The sequence below is a fragment of the Peromyscus leucopus genome, chromosome 4, assembly GCF_004664715.2.
Source record: "Peromyscus leucopus breed LL Stock chromosome 4, UCI_PerLeu_2.1, whole genome shotgun sequence".
NCBI classification, from domain to species: Eukaryota; Metazoa; Chordata; class Mammalia; order Rodentia; family Cricetidae; genus Peromyscus; species Peromyscus leucopus.
Window position 1 is genome coordinate 51,811,569 of NC_051066.1, and position 21,150 is coordinate 51,832,718.

At 39.1% G+C, this 21,150-nt stretch overlaps 1 protein-coding gene across 3 annotated transcripts in view; it reads left to right on the forward strand.

Moving 5' to 3' along the window:
* The first annotated feature begins 592 nt into the window (after positions 1 to 592).
* Positions 593 to 21,150, forward strand: part of Mtx2 (metaxin 2) — a 53,147-nt gene continuing 32,589 nt past the window's right edge. Inside the window, exons 1-2 of one of the 3 annotated variants that reach the window (XM_028880615.2) lie at positions 731 to 819; positions 5,295 to 5,370. In XM_028880615.2, coding sequence (XP_028736448.1) covers positions 5,367 to 5,370 — 4 coding nt within the window. In that variant the 5' untranslated portion in view covers positions 731 to 819; positions 5,295 to 5,366. Of the gene's footprint in view, positions 820 to 4,415; positions 4,617 to 5,294; positions 5,371 to 21,150 lie in introns of those variants that run through there. The other 2 variants (XM_037204889.1, XM_028880614.1) reach the window with 2 other exon arrangements.

A 21,150-nucleotide genomic window follows, 5' to 3' on the forward strand; every position in this document is an offset into this window, starting at 1 on the left:
CCAAATGATCTCTGAAGTCTATTACAAGTGTAGCTTCATGTTTCTAATTCGGTAATATTTCTGATTCTTCTCCAGTTGTAACCCATAATTTAAAAAAAAAAAAAAAATGACTAGGCTAAGAGGAAAGACTCAGGGAATCTGGTGTCCCTCCTTCACTGCGTCCCTTTACACTCAGAAACAAGAAATGGACATTTTTTGATTCTTCAAGCTTCATTTTGGGTGCACGGAGTTGGAAGACAAACTATGTTTCAGCTCACGAGCTGTTCAAACCTCCTTCTGGCTAGAGCACTTGGATAAATAATTGACACTTAATATCTGTCCGGGGACCTCAAATCCTGCAGGCGGTGGAACTGGGGGAATTCTGAGTTTCTGGGCCTCAGCAGTACCGGCCCGGATACTTTAAGTTCTTTAAGCTTGTTTCCATCTTGGTAGGTTGCTAAAAGCATGCAAAAATATTCAAAAGCACCGACACACGTGTGTCTCTGTGCACCTTGAGACATCACACACGGAGAGCCAGATCTTCAGGGGCTCCCGCGGGGCCGGGGCGCGCGGGGCGGAGCAGCCGGAAGTGCCGGCGCGCGCTGTCAGCGACGCCGGAAGTCCCCGGCCGGCCTGGCGGTAACCTTGCGGCCGGGCCTCGGCGGCTGAGGTGTCGTCTGCGTGTCCGAGCGCGGGCCCAGCCAGGCTCGTTAGCTGCAGGGGCGCCGCCGGGGTCGCGCGGGAGGGCGGGCGCCGAGGGCCGCGGGGCGCAGGCGCGCGTCCAGGGCCCCGCAGCCGCCATGTCTCTGGTGGCGGAAGCGTTCGTCTCCCAGATCGCAGGTAGTCCTCGTGGGCGCGGACGGGGCGGGGGCGGCGCGGGGAGCCGCGCGGGGTGGGGGGGGAAAGGGCCGGAGTCTCCCGGTAACCGTGGGACGAGGGTCCTGAGCCCGCAGCCCGGGGGGGAGGCGGCGGCCGTGCAGGCCGGGCCTCACTTTCCTCAGGAGGAAACTGAGGACGGAAGGCCAAGGTCACCCTGCAGGCACGGAGCCCTGCCCGCTCCCCTCCCGCGGCGCTTTGTTCCTGTCGCTCGGCGGCGGTTTCGGGGTGTGGGGGAGGCCCGGGGTCGGGAGCCAGGTGGGGGCGTGGTCACAGCGCCGTCGGCCCGCCCCCACCCCGGGCCTCTGTGGGTGGGGGTGGGGCCGTCTCTGGGGGCGGTGGGCTCCCAGGTTGATGGTGACCGTCGCCAAGGAGCGTCCCCTCTGGACCTGTTGTTGGCCACCGAAGTTCTTGCTTCTCCAAGCCATGTGCAAAATCCGTAGGGTTCTTGGCTCTCGTCTCAATTTGCATGAAGTTTAAAGAAAGTAAACACCTTTGACCTGATGGTCGAACTGGACTTGTAAATAGATTTATTATATATAGTATATATTTTCTTATGGAGGTTTTTCTTATTTTGGTGGAAGTGACAGGTGGTAGAGAAAGTGAAGGGTTTAGGTTAATGAATGAACGTTAACTCCTGCAGTGTTTTCCATATGAGCACGATAAGGAGATAGTCACTACAATAAACAGGGACATTTGAGATAAAGCAGGGAAATGAAAAGCATAATGTGTTATAACTTTGCCAACTGTATTGAGTTTGCGTGGACATAGATTTCCTTTTTCCTTTAAAATATTCTATGTGAGAAGGGAAAAACTAGAGAGATTGTAAGCTTCATGAAAGCAGGGATGCTTTTTTGTTCTCCGTTGTATCCTAGTACCTGTCAGTTGGTTGGTTCTCCATAAATACCCATGACTTTGAGTAAGTGAGTGATACTGAGATTTCAAGTGATGGTTATTTCTGTACCTTGCCTTAGCTCTTTGTAGTAATCTATTAGAGTAGGAGGAAGCATTTCAAGATAGATAATTCAATAAATAGTATTGGAACAGCTCCTAAGTCAAAATATTGCATGAGTAAATTTTAGATGTATTAAAGATTTAAATTAACACAAACTAATTTATAATAAAATAATTAGAAGAAAATATCAAGGACAAATGCAGGATATTATTTTAATAATACTGGATAGCAGAAGAGGTTCCTAGGCAAAACACAGAATATATACTCAATAAAGGAAAATATTGGCAGAGTTGGTTGATGATAAAAGACAGGTGAATAGCTGGGTGTGGTGACTCTTGTCTGTAATCACAAACACTTGGGAGGCTGAGACAGGAGGATTGCAGGCTTGAGACTAGTTAGCCTGGGCTTTCTAGGAACATGTTTCAAACAAAACAAACATTAACAACAGGGAAAAACCCACCATGATAAATTTGTACATATTAATAAGAAAACCAATTAGAAAAGAAAACCTTCCAAAAGAAAGGCAAAGAATCTAAATGGTATTTCATAAAAGGAGAAGTACAAGTAGACAGTGGACAGGGGAAAAGCTGTACTCCGTGAATAACTGATAAATTTTCTACTTAGGTAGGCAGAAGTGAATATGACACTCTATAGTATTGGCAGGGGCATAGAGATTAGAGAAACATTCCTTAGTGGGTCTGTAAGTTGGGCTCCCTTTAGGAGTCAAGCACAGTAATATTTACTAAAATGTTATATTTTAACCCAGAAATCATCTGTATGTGGATTTATCTGATAGAAATTTGAGAACCAATTCTTACAAGAACTATACAGTAATCTTTAATATAGCATTATTTCTGATAGCAAAAAATAAGAATGTTCCAGATGTTTGTCAGATTTTGATATACCAATCTAAGTTCCATTTCAGTACCTAAAATAAGTGAGTTGTCAGAGAGCTATCTTTACTCCATTATTAACACTGTTCATAATAGCCAAGCCATGGAAGCAAACTAGGTGTCTGTCAGCAGATGAATGGATCAAAAGGATGGGCATATGTACAAAATGAGTACTGTACAGCCTTAACAAGAAGGCAGTTCTTTCATTCATGATGCCATGGATAGAACTAGGGGACCTTAGATTAAGTGACACCAGCTAGGAACAGATCTGACTTTTGTGTTGAATCTGAACGAAGTTCATCTTACAGAAGCAGAGAGTGGACAGGTGATTGCCAGAGGCTGGGGCAGTGGGTGGTGGTTAGGGAGGAGAGAGGTGGAAAGGAGCGCTGTTGATCAGAGGGCACAACGTTTCATTTAGACTCATGGTTTGTGTTCCTCCATGGTGACCACAGTTGATAGGAACACTGTCTTCCTTAGGTTTCTAACGCCGTGGCAGAGGCCATGACAAAACAGCTTGGGAAGGAAGGGGTATTTCAGTTGACAGTTGACAGTCCCTCAGGAAGGGAAGGCAGGGCAGGAGGTCAAGTGCAGACCTGGAGGAAGACCACTGCTTCCAGTAGCTTTCTCAGCCTGTTTCTTCATACAGCCAACCCAGCACCACCTGCCCAGGGGTGGCACATGCCCACAGTGAACTGGGCCCTCCGGCATCAGTCACTAATAAAGGAAATTCCCCACGGCCTTGCCACAGGCCAGTCTGATGGAAGGATTTTTTCAGTTGATTCCCCTCTTTCACAATATGTCTGAGTTTGTGAAAACTTGACAGAAACCAACCAGCACAAGTGTATGTTTCAAAATAGCCAAAAGAATAGATTTCTAATATTATCACAAAGTTGTTGATGGACATGTTAAGTAGCTTGATTTAATCTTTACACAGTAGGTACCAATGTTAAAAACATCACATTTGTCGTTTCAGAAGGCATATTTATTTCTGACATGGTGATAAACACTGTAATAGTAGCAATTGGAAAGCAGAGGCAGGAGGATTGCCAGTTCCAGGCTAATCTGGACTGTATAGAGAGATCCTGCCTTTAGTAGAGGAAAAAGGAAGAAAGAAAATTTATAAAAAGCAGTGGATATACTTGTATCTTTACAGATACTAAAACTGAAGAAATGCTATGTATATTAGCTTGCAGGCTAGAATTAATATATTAAGTAAAAAGTTACAGCATGATATATATTCTGTATAGACACATATATGCTTACATAAGCAAAGAAAAACTTGTTAGAAGGGTTCACAAATTCTCCTTAGGAGTTTCAAGTAAGTATAAAGTGTTGCTAGAGGGTGGAGGACTGTGTTTCTGAATTGTTTGAATTACTATAGTGAGCCAACTTGACTTCTGTAATTTAAGTGATTATAATTTTTAAGTTAAAAGATTATACTTAGTCGAAAACTGAAAAGAAAATAATCTGACTTTGACCTTGACCTCCAAGTGATTTATAAGTGTAACTCAGACCAACAACTATCCGAAGTGTTCTGTTTCTGGTTAATTTAGCATTCTTGGAAGAGGGTAACCTGTGGGGTAGAGATATATTTACAAAGTCCTGTTATAACAATAAATAATTATCAATTTTTTTTGTAATTGAGAACTCTTTTAAGTTTTAATATAAATGATAGTTTGGTTATACTTCCAGTGAACATGAGCTAGCACACTTCTTGGTATTTCTTTTAGAAACATTTAAGGCCTCTGGTATCTGTCTGTGACATTTCTGCAGTGCCTTCCCTGAGAGACTGATTTGTAAAGGACATGTTTTTGTAGGCTGCTGTAGTGTAGATCTGGAGTGTTCCCCGAAGACTCACGTTTTCTAAAGTTTTGATCCTCTCTGTGGCATTGGGAACTGGTAGAAACTAAGAGGTGAGGATTGTGAGACCTTGGTCACTTGCTGTGTGTTCTCACCTTGAAGTGAACAGCCTTGTTGTGATGTACCTGCTTCCCCACAGGTCCAAAGCAGTGAGTCCGCTGTACAGTGAATCAAAACCTCCTAAACTGAGGCAAAATAAACCATTCTTTTTTTATAAGCTGATTATTTCATGTATTTTGTTAGAGTAATGGAAAGCTTACTACTGGAGAAGCTTTCCTTCACTTGCGCAGTTTAACTGATCACTTTTGTCTTTTCCTAGAAGTGTTTCTCTCTTGCTCACAGTTTCCCATTCTTATTCCTTAGTGTGGCTTTCTCTGTCTCCACAACTCTTAACTTATTTTTCAAGATTTTGTTAATTCTTAATTAGCTTATTGTATTAGTCTTTGAATTAGCTATTTTTTGGGCTTCCAATATCTCTTGACTCCTTCTAAAATAATCTGTATATTACAAGTCTCAGTGGGATTGTTGTCTTTTTAAGTTTTATTTTCTTAAAATATTAGTGCAACTTCTCTTGTTTCAACACCTTCCTTGGTTTTCCCAGTGTCAGTAGGGCTGAGTGGCTTCAAAACCTCTCTACACCTAAGTCCAAGCCTGTCTCTCTAGCTTCATCTCTTGTCGCTCGCTTCCCTCAACCTCAGCCTTTCTAAACTGTTTGTAATGTCCATCTTTAGCACATGCTGTTGTCTGCTTGAAGTGTCCACTTAAACAACTCCTGTTTCTTCTCAAGACTGAACACCATTTGAATGTGTAAGTGCCTCCGACATTTTTTTCCTTGTCAAATGAGATTTTTAAAAATATATAATAATAATAGTAACGATACATGGTCATTATAGAGAATGAAAGTAATCCAGAGAACTATAAGGAATAAAGTGAAAATCACCTGACAGCCTACTGCCAGAATTAAGACTTTAAAATCCTGTCTCATATTCAGACCTTTGGTGAGCAAATCTATCATTTATTTCCCCTAAATTAAAATACAGACATAGATAATATAGAGGGTACATTTCTTTTGTCATATAGAATGGATCTCCTCTCATGTCTATGATGAAATTATATGCTGCCATATTTGAATAGCTATGTAGTATTTCATTATAGTAAAGAAACCATAATTTACTTGTGAGATCATTTTTTTGTTTGTTTGTTTTTTGATTTTTGTTTTTCAATACAGGGTTTCTCTGTGTAGCTCTGGCTATCCTGCAACAACACTCTTTGTAGATCAGGCTGGCCTTGAACTCACAGAGCTCTGCCTGCCTCTGCCTCCCAAGTTCTAGGATTAAAGGCATGGGCCACCACTACTTGGCCATTGTGAAATCATATTCTGATGGGTTTTTAGTTTAGTTTAGTTTTGTTTTGTTTTTGTGAGACAGGGTCTCACTATGTAGCCTTGCCAGGTTGGCCTGGATCTTACTATGTAGACCAGGCTGGCCTCAGTCTCGTAGAGCTGCCTCTGCCTCTGCCTCTGCCTCATGAGTGCTGGAGCATTTACGTTATTCTATCAGTCAGTATACATGAAAGATGGTGGCAGTAGGAGCCCTGTGTTGACACAGGAACACTCAAACCAGCTCATGCTCCTGTTGTGTGTCTGACCAAGCAAATGGAACATGTGAAAAGCAGATAGTTAGGAACAGGGGATCTAGGAAGAAGAGAAAGCATTTTGGGACCAGCGCTGTTTGGAATGTGTATCTCAGGCAAGACTTAGTCCCTCTTTTAAAGGGCTTTTAAGTTTTTAAGCCAGACTACCCATTATAATCTCTTTTTAAAAAATGATCTGATTATGAATTTTCATTGTATCAGTTGAATTCCTTCACAGCAGCACCTCCATTAGTATTAGAATAACCAGGTGGAGGTGTTTTGTGGGCCTCATGATGGCTGTTGTCTTGTTTTGTATTCCTACCACTTAGTGTGCAATAGTCTGGCCATTCGTATTAGCTGGAGAGTAGACGGGATTCAGCAAGTCAGTTTGGTCACGTTGAGGTGTTACTGTGTGAGTCTGGCTGTCCATATTAGCTGGAGAGTAGACGGGATTCGGCAAGTCAGTTTGGTCACGTTGAGGTGTTACTGTGTAAGTCTGGCTGTCCATATTAGCTGGAGAGTAGACGGGATTCGGCAAGTCAGTTTGGTCACGTTGATGTGTGCCAAAGCCATTGAAGGAATATATGATTTTTCTCTTTGCTATGGTGCTTGCATTTGTGTTTGTGGGTTTTTTTGGGGGGGATAAATTTCTTAAAATGGGAAGAGCATTTTCATTTTCAAGGCCCTGTATTTGATGTTCTGCACCACCAAAAAAGTAGGGTGGGTTCTTTGCTGGTTTGCTTGTTTGTTTTTGGTGTGAAGGGGCAGTAGTGCTACTGTTCACAAGGCCATATTGACTCTCAAAGTATCTAATGATGAAAACTACAACAGATAATTGAAGAAATGCACTAATTTAAAAAATGTGCAGAGCACAATACATTCAGTTCTTTTGCTCTTGAAGATAAAATATTTTCTTAGTTGTTTTCAATGTGGTGTTCTGAGGATTTCCTAGTATTGAGAAAGGCACTAAAGAATTACTGAGAAATTATTGAACTGGCCGTCGCATTTCAGATAATCTTTTTTTTTTCATTATCAGTCATATGGATAGTATTATATTATGGAACTTATGTTGGTGATGTGAAGTTGATACTGAAGGGGCAGGTGGTGACACCAAATAGACAGATAAGGTTATACTTTAGATGAGAGGCAATGTATAGTTGATTGACAGGAGAATGACCTATTATTTGGTTTTACTGTATTCATGAATTTATTGCAAACCAGATTGTTAAAGGCAATGCTTTGCTCCCTTTGAAAACTTTAATATGTTGCTAAGATTCTTTGAAAGACATGTTTACTGAAATAGTCCACAATTGAGCTATAATGTGAATTTTAATTTTCTTGTCAGTTCTTACAATTTGATACTCTTAAATAACATCTTCTCTCTTTGAGATGTATGCGGGATGGAACGCAGTGCCTTGAGTATGTTAGACAAATACTCTGCCACTCAGCAATACCCACAGCTCCATGATTTTTAATGACTTAGCTTAGAAGATTTTGGTGATGGGTACCCTGTAAAATATGTCAGTATTATCTCTGTGAAGGCTTTTGAGTTATTAATATTAGCTTAAGCTTTCCATATTTGAGTGGAAATTAAAAGAAAACATCAAATCTCTTAACATTTTTCAAACATTTAAAAAATATCTTGAGAAGTAGTTATTAGATAGACTGAAGATAATCAAATAGATGTTGAAAATTCAGACTTTCATTTTTTTTAAAGACAGAAATTATAATATTCAGTAAATTTAGCTAAACTCATTTACATGTGGAGAAGTATTCGCCTTGCTAGTAAGAAAAATGAATGCTTTAATTTTTTATTGCTTTGTAAATGACCCTCTATTCTTGAACTCTTTTCTTATTTTTGTATAGTCTATAAATGAATCATGGTTTTGAACTTTTTTACATCAGTAATAAAAATGAAATTTGATGGGCTAGTAATGAAGGTTCTTTTCATAAAAACAATCATTTTGTCATGACAATTTCCATTAACTGTAACTGTGTTAGCAAAATAGAAGCTATAAAATTCATTTCATTGTGTGTTTTTGTGCTAATTGCATATTTTTATCACTAAGAACTTTTCTAAACCACAGAAATTTCTTTATAACTTAGTTTGTCCTTGGATTAATAAAAAGATATCCGGTATATATTTATCCTATTGAATACTACATTCTTCGTCGTAATAGAATTTCTTTTCACATACGTTTCATTGTCTGGTCAGCCTAAGCATTGACTAGAACATTATGTAAATAAATTTTATCATCTATTGAGCATTAAGAGGCCATCATTACTGGCCACTTGTTAGTTTCCTTTGCTTATCAGTCTCTATGGTAAATGAAAATGTTTGGGGATGGGAACATAACCCAGTAGAATACTTGCCTAGCATGCTTTCCTAGCACGCTGAGGCCCTGGTTTCAGTCCTCAGTACCACAAAAACAAAAAACAGGCCAACAGAAGCTATGGACATCTTTAACTGTAAGTAATGTTTCTGACTTGCCTGTTTTATTCATTTAAGGATTGTTATGTTTTCATTGTTTTTACCATTACCATTTATCAGTTTAAGACACTGATTTGGCTAGTGATGAGAACTAGTTATAATATGTTAACTGTTTCACTGGTAATTGATTTTTTTGTTCTTAAGTTGGAATGACGAATGACTCTGTATATATTTTCCTCTGTGTTAGGGTTCTACAGTAGAGGAAAGTCAATAGGGCACAGGTATAGGCATGAACAGGTGAGAGGGGCTTTCTTTGAGAAGTTGGCTCATTGGCTTATGCAGGATGAGATGCTCCATACAGGCTGACTGTAACCTGGAGATGGGGTGCTGTTAAGTGGGCTCAGTCCAGATCTGAGGTTCTCACAATCAGGGAAGCTGGTACTTCAGTCTAAGAGTCAAGGTCTGAGAGAACCCAGGGAGTGACTGATGTTAAATCTCAAGAGTCCAAAGATTGTATGTAGTTCTGGTGTCCCGGGCAGGAACGAGGACTCTGCTCAGGGAGGAAAGGAAGCAAGCAAGAGAAGGAAGAGGGAGGAAGGGAGCACGATTTTCTCTTGTGCATTATTATTTATTTTTGGTGGTAGGGGAATGTTTGTTTCCTATTACACTTTGTAGTCCATCGGGGAAGTGAAGGGGAGAAGTCAGGATAGGAAGGAGACAGGGACTGATGCAGAGGTTTTGGAAGAATGCTGCTTACTGGCTTGTGACCTGAACCCATGGGAATAAGGGTCCCTAATGGGCAGGTGTTGATGGGGAGGACCAGGAATGAGAAGATAAAGAAGACAGAAAGCTGGGTCCAGGAAGTCTTGCATAAACTGGTGGCTTACGCAATTTTATTAAAAGTATAGTATCTTTTTGGTTTTTTGAGACAGGGTTTCTCTGTGTAGCTTTGCGCCTTTCCTGGATCTCGCTCTGTAGACCAGGCTGGCCTCGAACTCACAAAGATCTGTCTGCCTCTGCCTCCCAAGTGCTGGGATTAAAGGCATGCGCCACCAACGCCTGGCAAAAGTATAGTATCTTATATGCTGTTTGTAGGGGAGAAGTGGACCAAAGTCAGCAGAAAGCTAAATCAAACAATGTTGGCTAGGAGAACATAGGATACTTCAGACACAACTGCCTTAGTGCTGATAACCACACCCTTCAGTGGGGAAAACCAGATTCTCAGGAACTGAAACCCTAACTCTTTCTAGGCCAGTGGTTCTCAACCAATGGCTTGTGACCCCTTTGGGGGTTGAATGACCCTTTCACAGGGCTCACATATCAGATAACCTGCATATCAGATATTTACATTACAATTCATAATAGTAGCAAAATGACAGTTATGAAGTAGTAGTGAAAATAATTTTATGGTTGGGGGGGTTACCACAACTTGAGGAACTATATTAAAAAGTTGCAGCATTAGGAAAGTTGATAACTACTGTTCTAGGCCATGGCCCTAGCCTGAGACCAGCCCTTGCCAAGTCTGCCCCTGGGCAAGGACACAGAGCTAAAGTTCTATTTGTCCTTTCATCAGGGCCTCTGAAAAAGCCTTGGATTGGCCTGGCTTCCAACAGGCTTGTTCCTCATGGCTTACTCAACCAGCTTTCTGATACAACCCAGGACCACCTGCTCAGGGATGGTACCACGCACATTGGGCTTGGCCTTCATATCAAATTTTTATTTGCTTTTGCTTCTTAGCTGATTAGGAGAAGCACTTCTTTACCAGTCTCTTCTGTAAACATCCTCACAGACAGACCCACAAATAGCACCTTGATAGTTCTCTGAATAGTCCTTGATATGTACAAGTTGACACCTAAAATTAAATCACTGTACTCCCCTAAAATATTTCTCCATCTTGCCATGTGTTTGTGTAAAGAAATCATAGACTACAGATTAAAGACAGTTACTTATATTTCAGTTTACTGTTTTAGATGATCTTTGCACCATAGGTAATCAACTTTATTGGTCTGCCTGTAGAAAAAGATGTGGTAAGATTTGAGTTATGTTAGATGAATTGAATTAATCAGTTGGAGTCTATTTGGTTTTCTTTTTGAAAAATGTAGCAACTGCTGAGCAGATCAGCTTTGTGTGTGTGTGTGTGTGTGTGTGTGTGTGTGTGTGTGTGTGCGCGCGCGCGCGCGCGCATGCTTGTGTGGTCGGTCTAGATTTCTGTTGTCTTCACTGGTTGCTGTTCACCTTATTCACTGAGTCAGAGCTTCCCTCAGTCTACCCCAAACCTCATGAGTAATGGCTAGTCTGGATAGCCAGCATGCTCTAGGGATTCCTGTCTGGGCCTCTCTCGTGATGGGAACTAGGATTCTTAATATAACTCATCTAATTTTATTCTTTCAACAATCTTAGAAGACATTTACTATTTCCCCTTTTACAGTAAGATAATGAGGTCAGAAAAGGTTAAGCAACTTGGCCAAGGTTACTCAGTTGATAAATTGTAAAATTGGGAGAATCTACGTGATTTGAGGCCTTAACTTTTTCTTTACACCACCTGTTTTCACGTACTGTGCTGTAAATGTTGCTATCCCCTTTTATTTCCTTTCCTTCCATCTTACCCATTCAGTAAAATGAGATTCTGAAGTACAAGGACAATTTTATATTCATCTTTTTCTTATTAATTTATGTGTTTTAGCCATTTAATAGCTCGTTTGTTCATTTAAATGGCTTTAATAATATTTTTGAGGGGAATCTTAGGATTACAGTATATCACCAAAGTATGTTTTAATGTGCATATATCCACAAATACTTACTTGAGTAAATAGAGTAAGATGGCCAAAAACTTTTTGAATTGATCTGCATAGATCCTCAATATCACCTTAGCTGAGCTAAATGATGAAAGAGATGGAAAGGATGTAATCTCTTTTTAAGTGTCATTTGTGTCTCTAGGACATTGTTTTTATGTGTGTATTATAATAAGTGAACAAAAAATTGATTGTAGACTTGCTAAATGTACTTTCTGAAATGAATGCTTGTACAGTTTATGTATTCACACACCACAAGCAACAAAGGCTCTGATATCAATCAATAGATTTCTTCTTCCTAATGACTTAAGATAATTTGTAACGAAAGGGTCACAAAAATCTTTTTTTTTTTTTGAGACAGGATCTCATATAGTCTGGGCTGGTCTTGAACTTGCTATGTAGCCAAGGATGGCTTTGAACTTCTGATGCTGCTGCTCTCACCTCCTGACTGCCGAGATTATAGGCCTGTACCATAGCACCTGGTTTATAGGGTATTAGAGATTGAGCCTAGATCTTTGTGCATGTTAGGCAAGCAGTCTATACTGAGGCACATTGGAAGCTCTGCAGAACCCTTATTGAGTCCTTATGAATCTGTTAGTCTTTAATCTTTGTATATGCACATTCTTGCTTTAAATTCTAAATTACTTAACCACTGTGCTACATATTGCCACCTACCTGTATTTTAGGTTTATGAAAATGACAACATGAATTCTGCACTTCTCCCTTTTAATAAAAAAAACATGAGCCATTTTCTAGTATGAACTGATTTCTCAAACTGTTGAGGTGCTGGGAGAATTTTTTTAAAAAAGATTTTGTAGACTAATTTCTAAACAGTCTTATTAAATAAGAAACATAGAGCCAAATACAGAGATAATAGCCAAAGAGATCAGAGAACTAGCGGAGAGTCACAACTGCCTTATCTTACCACCTCGCCACAGTCGCTTCCCCAGAGAGAGAGTTTCTTCCCGTCTAACTTGTGTTTTTATTGCCTTCCTGTTCTGACTTCTCACTGGCTCTAAGCCCAGCCACATGACTTCCTTGTCACTGCCCGTCTGTACAAACCTCCAGGTCTCTATGGCTGGTACTGGGATTAAAGGCGTGTACCACCACGCTTGGCTGTGTCCTTGACCCCACAGAGACTCCGCCTGCCGTGTGATCGGATTAAGGGCGTGTGCTACCACCACCTGAATCCTGTTTATGGCTATGTGACCTCGCTATGTGACTTCTGATCTCCAGGCAAACTTTATTTATTAACATACAAGTAAAATCACATTTCAGCACAATTAAAACATCACCACAAGATTTATTTTTATTTTTAATTGTGTGTGTCTGTGGTGGTATATGCATGTGAGTGCAGGTGCCTTTGGAGGCTAAAAGAGGTCATTGGATTCCTTGGAGCTGGAGTTACAGGTGAGTGTATGCTTCCCAGTGGTAGGTACTGGGATCTGAATGTGGGTCCTCTGCAAGAGCAGTGTGTGCTCTTAACTGTTGAACCATCTCTCCATCCCTGGAAGAATGGTTTTAAACTCCTGTTTTGGGACGAGTCATTCCTTAACACATTTGTTGTAAAGTCTTTAAACATCCTCCCTTCACCTGTACCTTGGGGACATTATTTAATCATCTTGTGATTATTAGCTGGGGTTTGTTGTTGCCTTCTTTTCTATAGCTTGTAGGTTGAATTAATGTTGAATTTAATGCCTAATACAGCATTCCTTAAATCCCCATTTTGATAGTCTTATATCGTATTTTAAGTCTAATTATCTTTTATTTTAATTAAGAGATTTTCTATTCATTTTACATATCAACCACAGATTCCCTTGTCCTCCCACCCCCCAGCCTTCCCCTCCAACCCCAACCTACCCCCCATTCCCACCTCCTCCAAGGCAAGGTCTCCCATGGGGAGTCATCAGAGCCTGGTACATTCAGTTGAGGCAGGTCCAAGCTCCTCCTCCCTGTACCAAGGCTGCCCAAAGTGTCTTATCATAGGCACTAAGTTCCAAAAAGCTGGCTCATACACTAGGGACAGGTCCTGGTCCCACTGCCTGGGGACCCCCTAAACAATTCAAGCTAAACAACTGTCTTGCTTATCCAGAGGGCCTAGTTCAGTGCCATGGGGGCTCCTCAGCAAACCCATTTGATTACATTTGTCTGACAGAAGATGGGTTTTAAATGTAGTGTATTTGTTGATATCTCTGAGATCATCAGTATGGTGTCTATATCAAATTAGCAAATTTATTTCTTGTTTTCTTTGTGTGTTGTACAGTAACTTTTGATTAAGATCTGCCAAGTGCTTGTTTGAGCATTTTGTTACATTTGTATTTACACCTTTGTCAGAAAGTCATTTGAATTTGGAGATAGACTGCACATGTGTCTTATTCCATTTCTGTAACACTGTCTCTAAGTAGTGTTGCTGAGCTGAAGATATGACATCTATGAGCTTTTGGAATATAGTCGCCTAAGGATAAACTGAGTTTGACTTCATTAGTGCACAAATGATAGGTTTGTGTAGAGTTATTATAGCATTAATCAATTTGATGGATTGGAAAAATGACAGAATTGAAGCGGCGTGTAATATTAGTGCCTATTATTCTACAAATTATGTCTTCACCTACGTTCATATGCCAGAGGAGTCATGTTGTGCATTAGAAATGCAGAATTTAAGAAAAGAGAGACCAGCAACAGTGGGCAACTCTTTTCATGGCCTGTCTCTTGTCCTCTTAGATTAGATCAAGAAATGGACCTTGGAATCTAGACTTCTTTATTGGGTCACCACTTTGGTAGTGTGAAGTAACCCTGAATGAATGGGATGGAAGAGTCATCTGCCACCAGAATGACTTATCACTTAACTTGACATTGAGGACACTGCAAGTAATATGTAAATTCTCTAAGGGACCTACTGATATACATATGTGGATTTATTTGCTACCAGTCATTTCAATAGTATTATAATTGACTGCTAGTAAAGAATATTGATTTTTATGATTATATTTATTGATAAGGCTTGAGGATAGCTTAAATACAAACAAATATTTATGTTTGGTGTTGTTAGTTTATGCTTTAAAAAATTTAAGAGCTGTCTTTTTAATTTAATTTAATTTTTAAAACAAAAAAGTTTTGTTTTTATTGAGACAGTGTCTGTTTGTTGCCTTTGCTAACATGGTACTGACGATACCCCTGCCTCGGCTTCACATGTGCTGTGATCAGAGGGTGGGCCACTGCCTGTGCATGTTCCTTTGTAATTTGTTTTGTCTTCTTCAACATGAATACATGCAAGAATAGAGAAAGGTCCAGTTTAAGTTTAAGAACTCAGTTGTATAAGAATACTGGTCTTTATCCCCTAAAGACTGAAATTAGAGGTGCCTTTTTTTTTTTTTTTTTTGCTTTTGGTAAAGGAACACATTAAGTAGGAAATTATCAGGGTACTGACTAGGGCAAAATAGTAAGTTGGTAAATGAATGACTACCTGCCTTCTCAATAACATTAATTGGGATAGGCGCTTAGAGTGCTCTGACTTATTTCTAGTTATTTTTTTATATTTACAAAATAGGAATATAATTCTTTATACAAATAATAAAATTGAAGGAAGTTTACCTGAATACTGTTAAATTGCAATTCTATTGTTTTGAATTTAGATTTATTTATTACATAGATGAGTTTTGCCTTTATGTATGTCTGTGTACTATGTATGTGCCTGGTGCCTAAAGAGGTCAGAAGAGGGCATAACTCCCTTGGAGCTAGAGTTGCAAGCCATGATTGTGAACCACCATGTGGGTGCTGGAAACTGAACCCTGGTCCTCTACAAGAGTAACAAAAGCTCTAACCACCGGGCTATCTCTTTTAGCTCCCAGTAATTCTAATTTTTAAAATGTAAATTAGAGTAGACCACCAAGAGTGTCTTTGTTTTAGCATGAAAAAGTTGAAATAGTTTTTTTAATCTTAGAAAAATTATATCCCAGTTTTATTTATAGGGTGTGCATGTGTGCATGTACATTCATGCCATAACGTGTGGAGGGATCAGAAAGTACCCATGGGAGTTGGTTTTCTCCTTACACAATATGTGTCCTGGGTATTGGATTTAGGTAATCTCTTACCTACTGAACCATATAGTAGTTTCTTTTCTTAGAATGAATTAATTTTTCCACAAGCAGGCAGTAGTTTTTGTATGCAAGTGTGTACCACATGTGTGCATGCACATGTGTACACATGGAGGTCAGTGGTTGATATCAGTTACTTTCTACCTTATTTTTGAGACAGGTCTCTCACTGAACCTGGAGCTTGTTGATTTCGCTCATTGACCTGCCAGCAAACCCCAGAGATCTCCTCTCTGCCTTTCCATCATTAGGATTCCAAGCATGTGCTGAAGATTCAAATTTTGCAATGGTTCTGGGTATCAAACACTTTACCAACTGAGCCATTTTCTCTAGCTGCCAAAGTAGATAGTTTTACTTTGGAATTCTTACAACAAATACATTAGCTTGAAATGGTAATTAGACATCAAATTAAGACTTAATAAATTCAAATGTACTATTTTGGCATGTATTATTACAACTGCTGTGATTTGTTTGATGCAGTTGAGAATCTAAGATTTTAACAAATAACTTCAGAGCTACAGAAAAACATTTGTATCTAAGAATTTATTTGTAGGAAATGGGAGATACAATATCGACCTCACAGTATGATAGGGTAGAAAATTATGACATAAGACAAATACAAACTTTATGGACAGTACATATAAAAGAGAAATAATGTGACAAACTTGGCTCTGAAGATATTTAATTGGGGTTTTGACAATAAAAAGAAATATTGAAGGGAAACTATTTGAGTAAATTTATAAAAGCAAGTGTTAAGTGTTCAGGGAAAATTTGACATATTCAAGTTAGACAGAAGTAAGCAAGTAGACAGGGACTCCGATTCCCTACCAATTTATATATGTTCCTCAGCCTTTTCTTGGTCTAAAAAGCTGATTTTTACCATGAAAGAGAAGGACTCTTTTTGTTCAGGAGCACATGAATCTCTATGGGTTCACCATAGAACCCATATGGTATTATAGTTGTACATGTCTCTCCCACCCACCAGTTCCCAAATAACCACTTAGAGGCTTAATATTACTTACAAATGCTTGGCCAATAGCTCAGGCTTGTTATTAGCTAACTCTTACACTTAAATTAACACATATTTCTTATCTATGCTTCATATATATACATTCTGCTCCCTTGTTGACTGCTTCCTTGGTGGCTGGCTGGCAGCTTCTCTGACTCTGGCTCTTCTCCTCCCAGAGTCTTCTGTGTCTGGGTGTCCTGCCTATACTTCCTGCCTGGCTACTGGCCTGTCAGCTTTTTGTTAAGCAATGAGAGTAATACATATTCACAGTGTACGCAAGGATTACTCTTACAGCAGTAGTTATTTAGAACAATAGTCTGCCATGTGGGGTTAGAGTGTATATTTTATGCTATGCTTGACAGTCTGATATGCAGAATGAAATACCTGTAAATTAGCTGTGCATGTCTTATCCAGATATAAACCCTAAAACTTAAAATTTCTATTTGATACTTTACACTAACTACACAGTTTTCATTGGTGTCTTTGTTGCTGTGATTAATTCCTGTGAAAAAACAAAGCAGAAAGGATTTATTTATGGTTTCAGAGGTTTCCATTCCTGGTGGGCTGGCCCCATTGCTTTGGGCCTGAGGCAAGGCAGTCAGTCATCTTAGAGAATGTAAGGCAGAGTGGTCTACTCATTCTCTGGTGGCCAGGTAGTAGGGTAACGATGGACTGGATCAGGAAGGATGGGCCTTCAAAGGCATATCCCCAGTGATGTACTTCCTCTAACCAGGCCATGCCTCCTAAAGTTTGTAGGATTTCCTAGAGTAGCTTCAGCTGGCCACCAAGCCTTTTAACACATGAGCTTGTGTAGGGCATTTCATGTTCAAATCGTAGCAATCAGATATTAATGTTATACTTCTCTAAGCCGCATAGTTAAGGCCCAAACTCTAACATGCTGTCTCAGTGTTAATGCTTTCTGCGTCCTGTAACTTTAACCCAGAGTTCATCATTTTAAAATCTCACATCCCTTTTAATTCAGCATGCAGGTCCAAATAGATTTAACAATCATGGTTGTTGATTTCTTTAATAGGTATCAGATACATAAAAAGTTTATGCTAGGATTGAAAGTAGGAAGATTTAAAAAAGTAAGTTGAAATCAGAGATCTACCTGTTTTCAGGCAACTGTTTAATAAGTTAGATTTGTGTAGTCTTGAAGTTGTCTGGGTAAAGTTGTTTTTTTTTTTTTTTTTTTTTTTTTTTAATGTTTTTCTATGTGGTGTACTTTTCTTATCTTCCCTGCAGCACTGTTAGCATATAATGATATAGAGTAATAATAATAGAAGTGCTAATAAGACCCAACCTTATCCAGCCAGCATTTCCTATGCTAGGGTCTAAGGATGGCCTCAATCCTAGATTCACAGTTTATTTTCTGCTTGGAGATATAACTAAAAACTCAGATTGTAAAAATATCAACTGTGATAAGTGGTGTAAAGGGTGTCTGTGTAAGGGAGCATTTGAGCAATTTAGGGAGATCAATAAAGACTTCCTGGGGATAAGTTAATCTTTAACATTTGTAGGGTACAGTGCAAAATGAAAATTTGAGGTTCTTGCTCACAGACTAAAGAATCCAGGACTAGGACAGCAGAACACTTAAGAAGGTCCTTCCCGAGTGCTGGCTCTGTTCAGCTGCATGGGTTATATGTATCCACAAACCAGACTCTCCCTGAGCAAGTGATGTTTGAACTGAGCTGTGATGTAAGAGGAGAGAAAGATAATTCTAAGTAGAGGAAAGAGCACAAAAGAGTTTCTGGGCAGGAAAAATGGCGGTGGATTCAGAAACTTGAGGAAGAGCATTATGGATGGAATGCAGGGTGGGAAGGACTCGGGAGGAGGTGTGTGATGGGTAGAAAGAAGGATCTGGCACATCAAGTGGAGGGTTTGGGTCTGCATTCCAAGTACCACATATAACTCTTGGGATGGCCTAGGCATAAGTAACTTGCACTTTGACAGTATTGAACAACCCTTTCTCCCAACCTCTATTTCTTAACCAACTCCCTTTTAAGAAATTATTTTAGGGGGCTGGAGAGATGGCTCAGCAGTTAAGAGCACTGGCTGTTCTTCCAGAGGTCCTGAGTTCAATTCCTAGCAACCACATGGTGGCTCACAACCATCCGTAATGAGATCTGGTGCCCTCTTCTGGCCTGCAAGCATTCATGTAGGCAGAACATTATATACATAATAAATAAATAAATCTTTTAAAAAAAAGAAAGAAACTATTTTAGTTTTACCTTTTCTAGTTATTCTGAGGCTGCTCCTTCTCTAAGGATGTTTAAAATGGCCTTTCCTCTTAGGGAGTGGTTTAGTAGTGGAAATTGAAATAACATAGGGGTAAGTGATATGAAATATACTATTGGAGGTAGTCTAAAACAACAGAAGTCTAAAGTCAACTGAAGAACAGTTAGTTAAAAACTGAAAGCGTTTTATTGTTTTAAAAATAATTTTAAGAATGCTACAGGTATTATAAGTCTATTGTCATCACTATGCTTTAAAAATGTCCACCTCCCTTTATTTGATACATAATTTAGGGCAAGTGGGGGAGTGGGTATTGCCTTGCTTGACATTGGGAAAGAGAAAAGTGGAAAAAAGGTTGTCTTTTTGGACTGCCTCTTTAGTCGGGGGTTCACAATAAAAGGCTTTAATTAATGTTATTCATGTCAAGAAGTAGTCTTTGTATTTTGCCATGTGTGGGTGACGATTGTTCATGATTCTTGCATTTACTTAGATTAGTGCTTCTCAACCTTCCCAATATTGTGACCCTTTAATACAGCTCCTTATGTTGTGATGACCCCCAACCCTAAAATTATTTCGTTGCTACTTCATAACTGTAGTTTTGCTGCTGGTAGGAATCATAATGTAAATATCTGATATGTTCAACCCCAAAGGGGTTGCGACCCACAGGTTGAGAACTGGTGACTTGGATAGACTGGCACCTCCATGGATTGTTAATAGATCTAGCAATGTGCCACCGAAAGTGAGGTTTTCACTTTTGGCACACTTACAGAATAATGCTAGTGATTTCTTTTCCCACATTATAATTATTTAAACTAGGTCACTTAGACTGTGCTAAAAGGTAAGCCAGGCAGTGGTGGCACACACCTTTAATCCCAGCACTCGACAACAGGCAGAGGCAGGTGGATCTCTGTGAGTTCAAGAGAGTCTGGTCTACAGAGTGAGTTCCAAGACAGCCAGCCCTGTCTCAAAAAACCAAAAAAAAAAAAAAAAAAAAAAAGAAGAAGAAGAAAGAAAGAAAGAAAATCAGTGGTGTTTGTATGCTCCGAGATGTTCAGGATGAGTTAAGTAGCAGGTCATTTTCTGCATACAGTTTCTTACCTGTTGATCCATGACACTAGAATTCCCAGGTACTAAAATAAAATTGCCACATAGGTTTCATCAATCTACTTGCCTACTTATTTAAACTGATATGTTCTATTTGTGAAGAAAGTATCAAATGTTTGGTAGAGTTTCTTCCTGGGAATTTATTTTCAATAACTTATGAGTTGAAATATAATTTATATATTGGACCAGGCAAAACATTAACCCCCTCTACCTTAGTTTCCAGCTGTAGGTCTTCATACCAGAGCTTTTGATATTGATAGACAACTTACTTGCAGTCAAGTAGAATGTTGCAAAATTTCTATTGCTTTTATATACTCTATGGATTAGATCTGGAGAGCCCATCATAGTGGAGGTGATGAATTAACTGTGTGTGTGTGTGTATGTGTGTGTGTGTGTGTTGGTTGAGTTTGCATCCAGTGCTTTATGTATGTGAGTGAGCACTGTCCCTAAACTACTGGAATTATTGAAGCTTGAATTAATGTTTACATTATAGCTCATATTATAAACCAATAGAGTAGCTTCTCATTTATCAATAAACACTGCAGATACCATATTTTTAATGATTAAATTGTTTTGAAAATTTGCAGTCTGTGTCTAGTCTAGAGACAAAATAGCTAAACAAAAATTAAAATTACCAAAATATTTTAGAACACCCCATTACAATAATATTAAGTTGCTTATCCATGTTTAAAGAATGAAAATATGATAGGTTTTAATTAAATGCTTATTTTCTTTTTTTACTTACAGTGGGTAACAACTATATGCAAGGCATGTATATTATGGCTCACAGAGAGGTATAGGACACATCTATTCTCTCAGGAACTGAGTTTTAGTATTTATCTTTTGGAAATTTTATAAATGTTATTTTGATGCTTTATGTGGTACATATTAAATATTTGGTGATTATGGATCTTATAATAAACAAGTCTCATTGTTTTGTTTAGAGAAGTAAATGGTACAGGTGTGTTGACCATATAATGTATCCTAAAAAGTTATTTTGAGTAATTTGCTAATGACAACTTACTTTTGTTGCCTTGGCTTTTAAGAATTGTATTATGTAGTTTAATTGGGTTCTCATTGAAATTTTACTTTGTTAAAATGTTTGCAGTAAAAGATATTTAACCTGGCTGTGTGTTGAAGTCCAGTGGCCTTTGCATGTATGCACAATATTGTAGCTAACAGTGTAGAAAACTATTCCTGGTCCATTATTTGCTTAATGATTTCCTAGTATTATCACTAAGTGTCTACTTAATTTTATGTATATTAATTAGGTCAAGTGTAACATTTGCAACT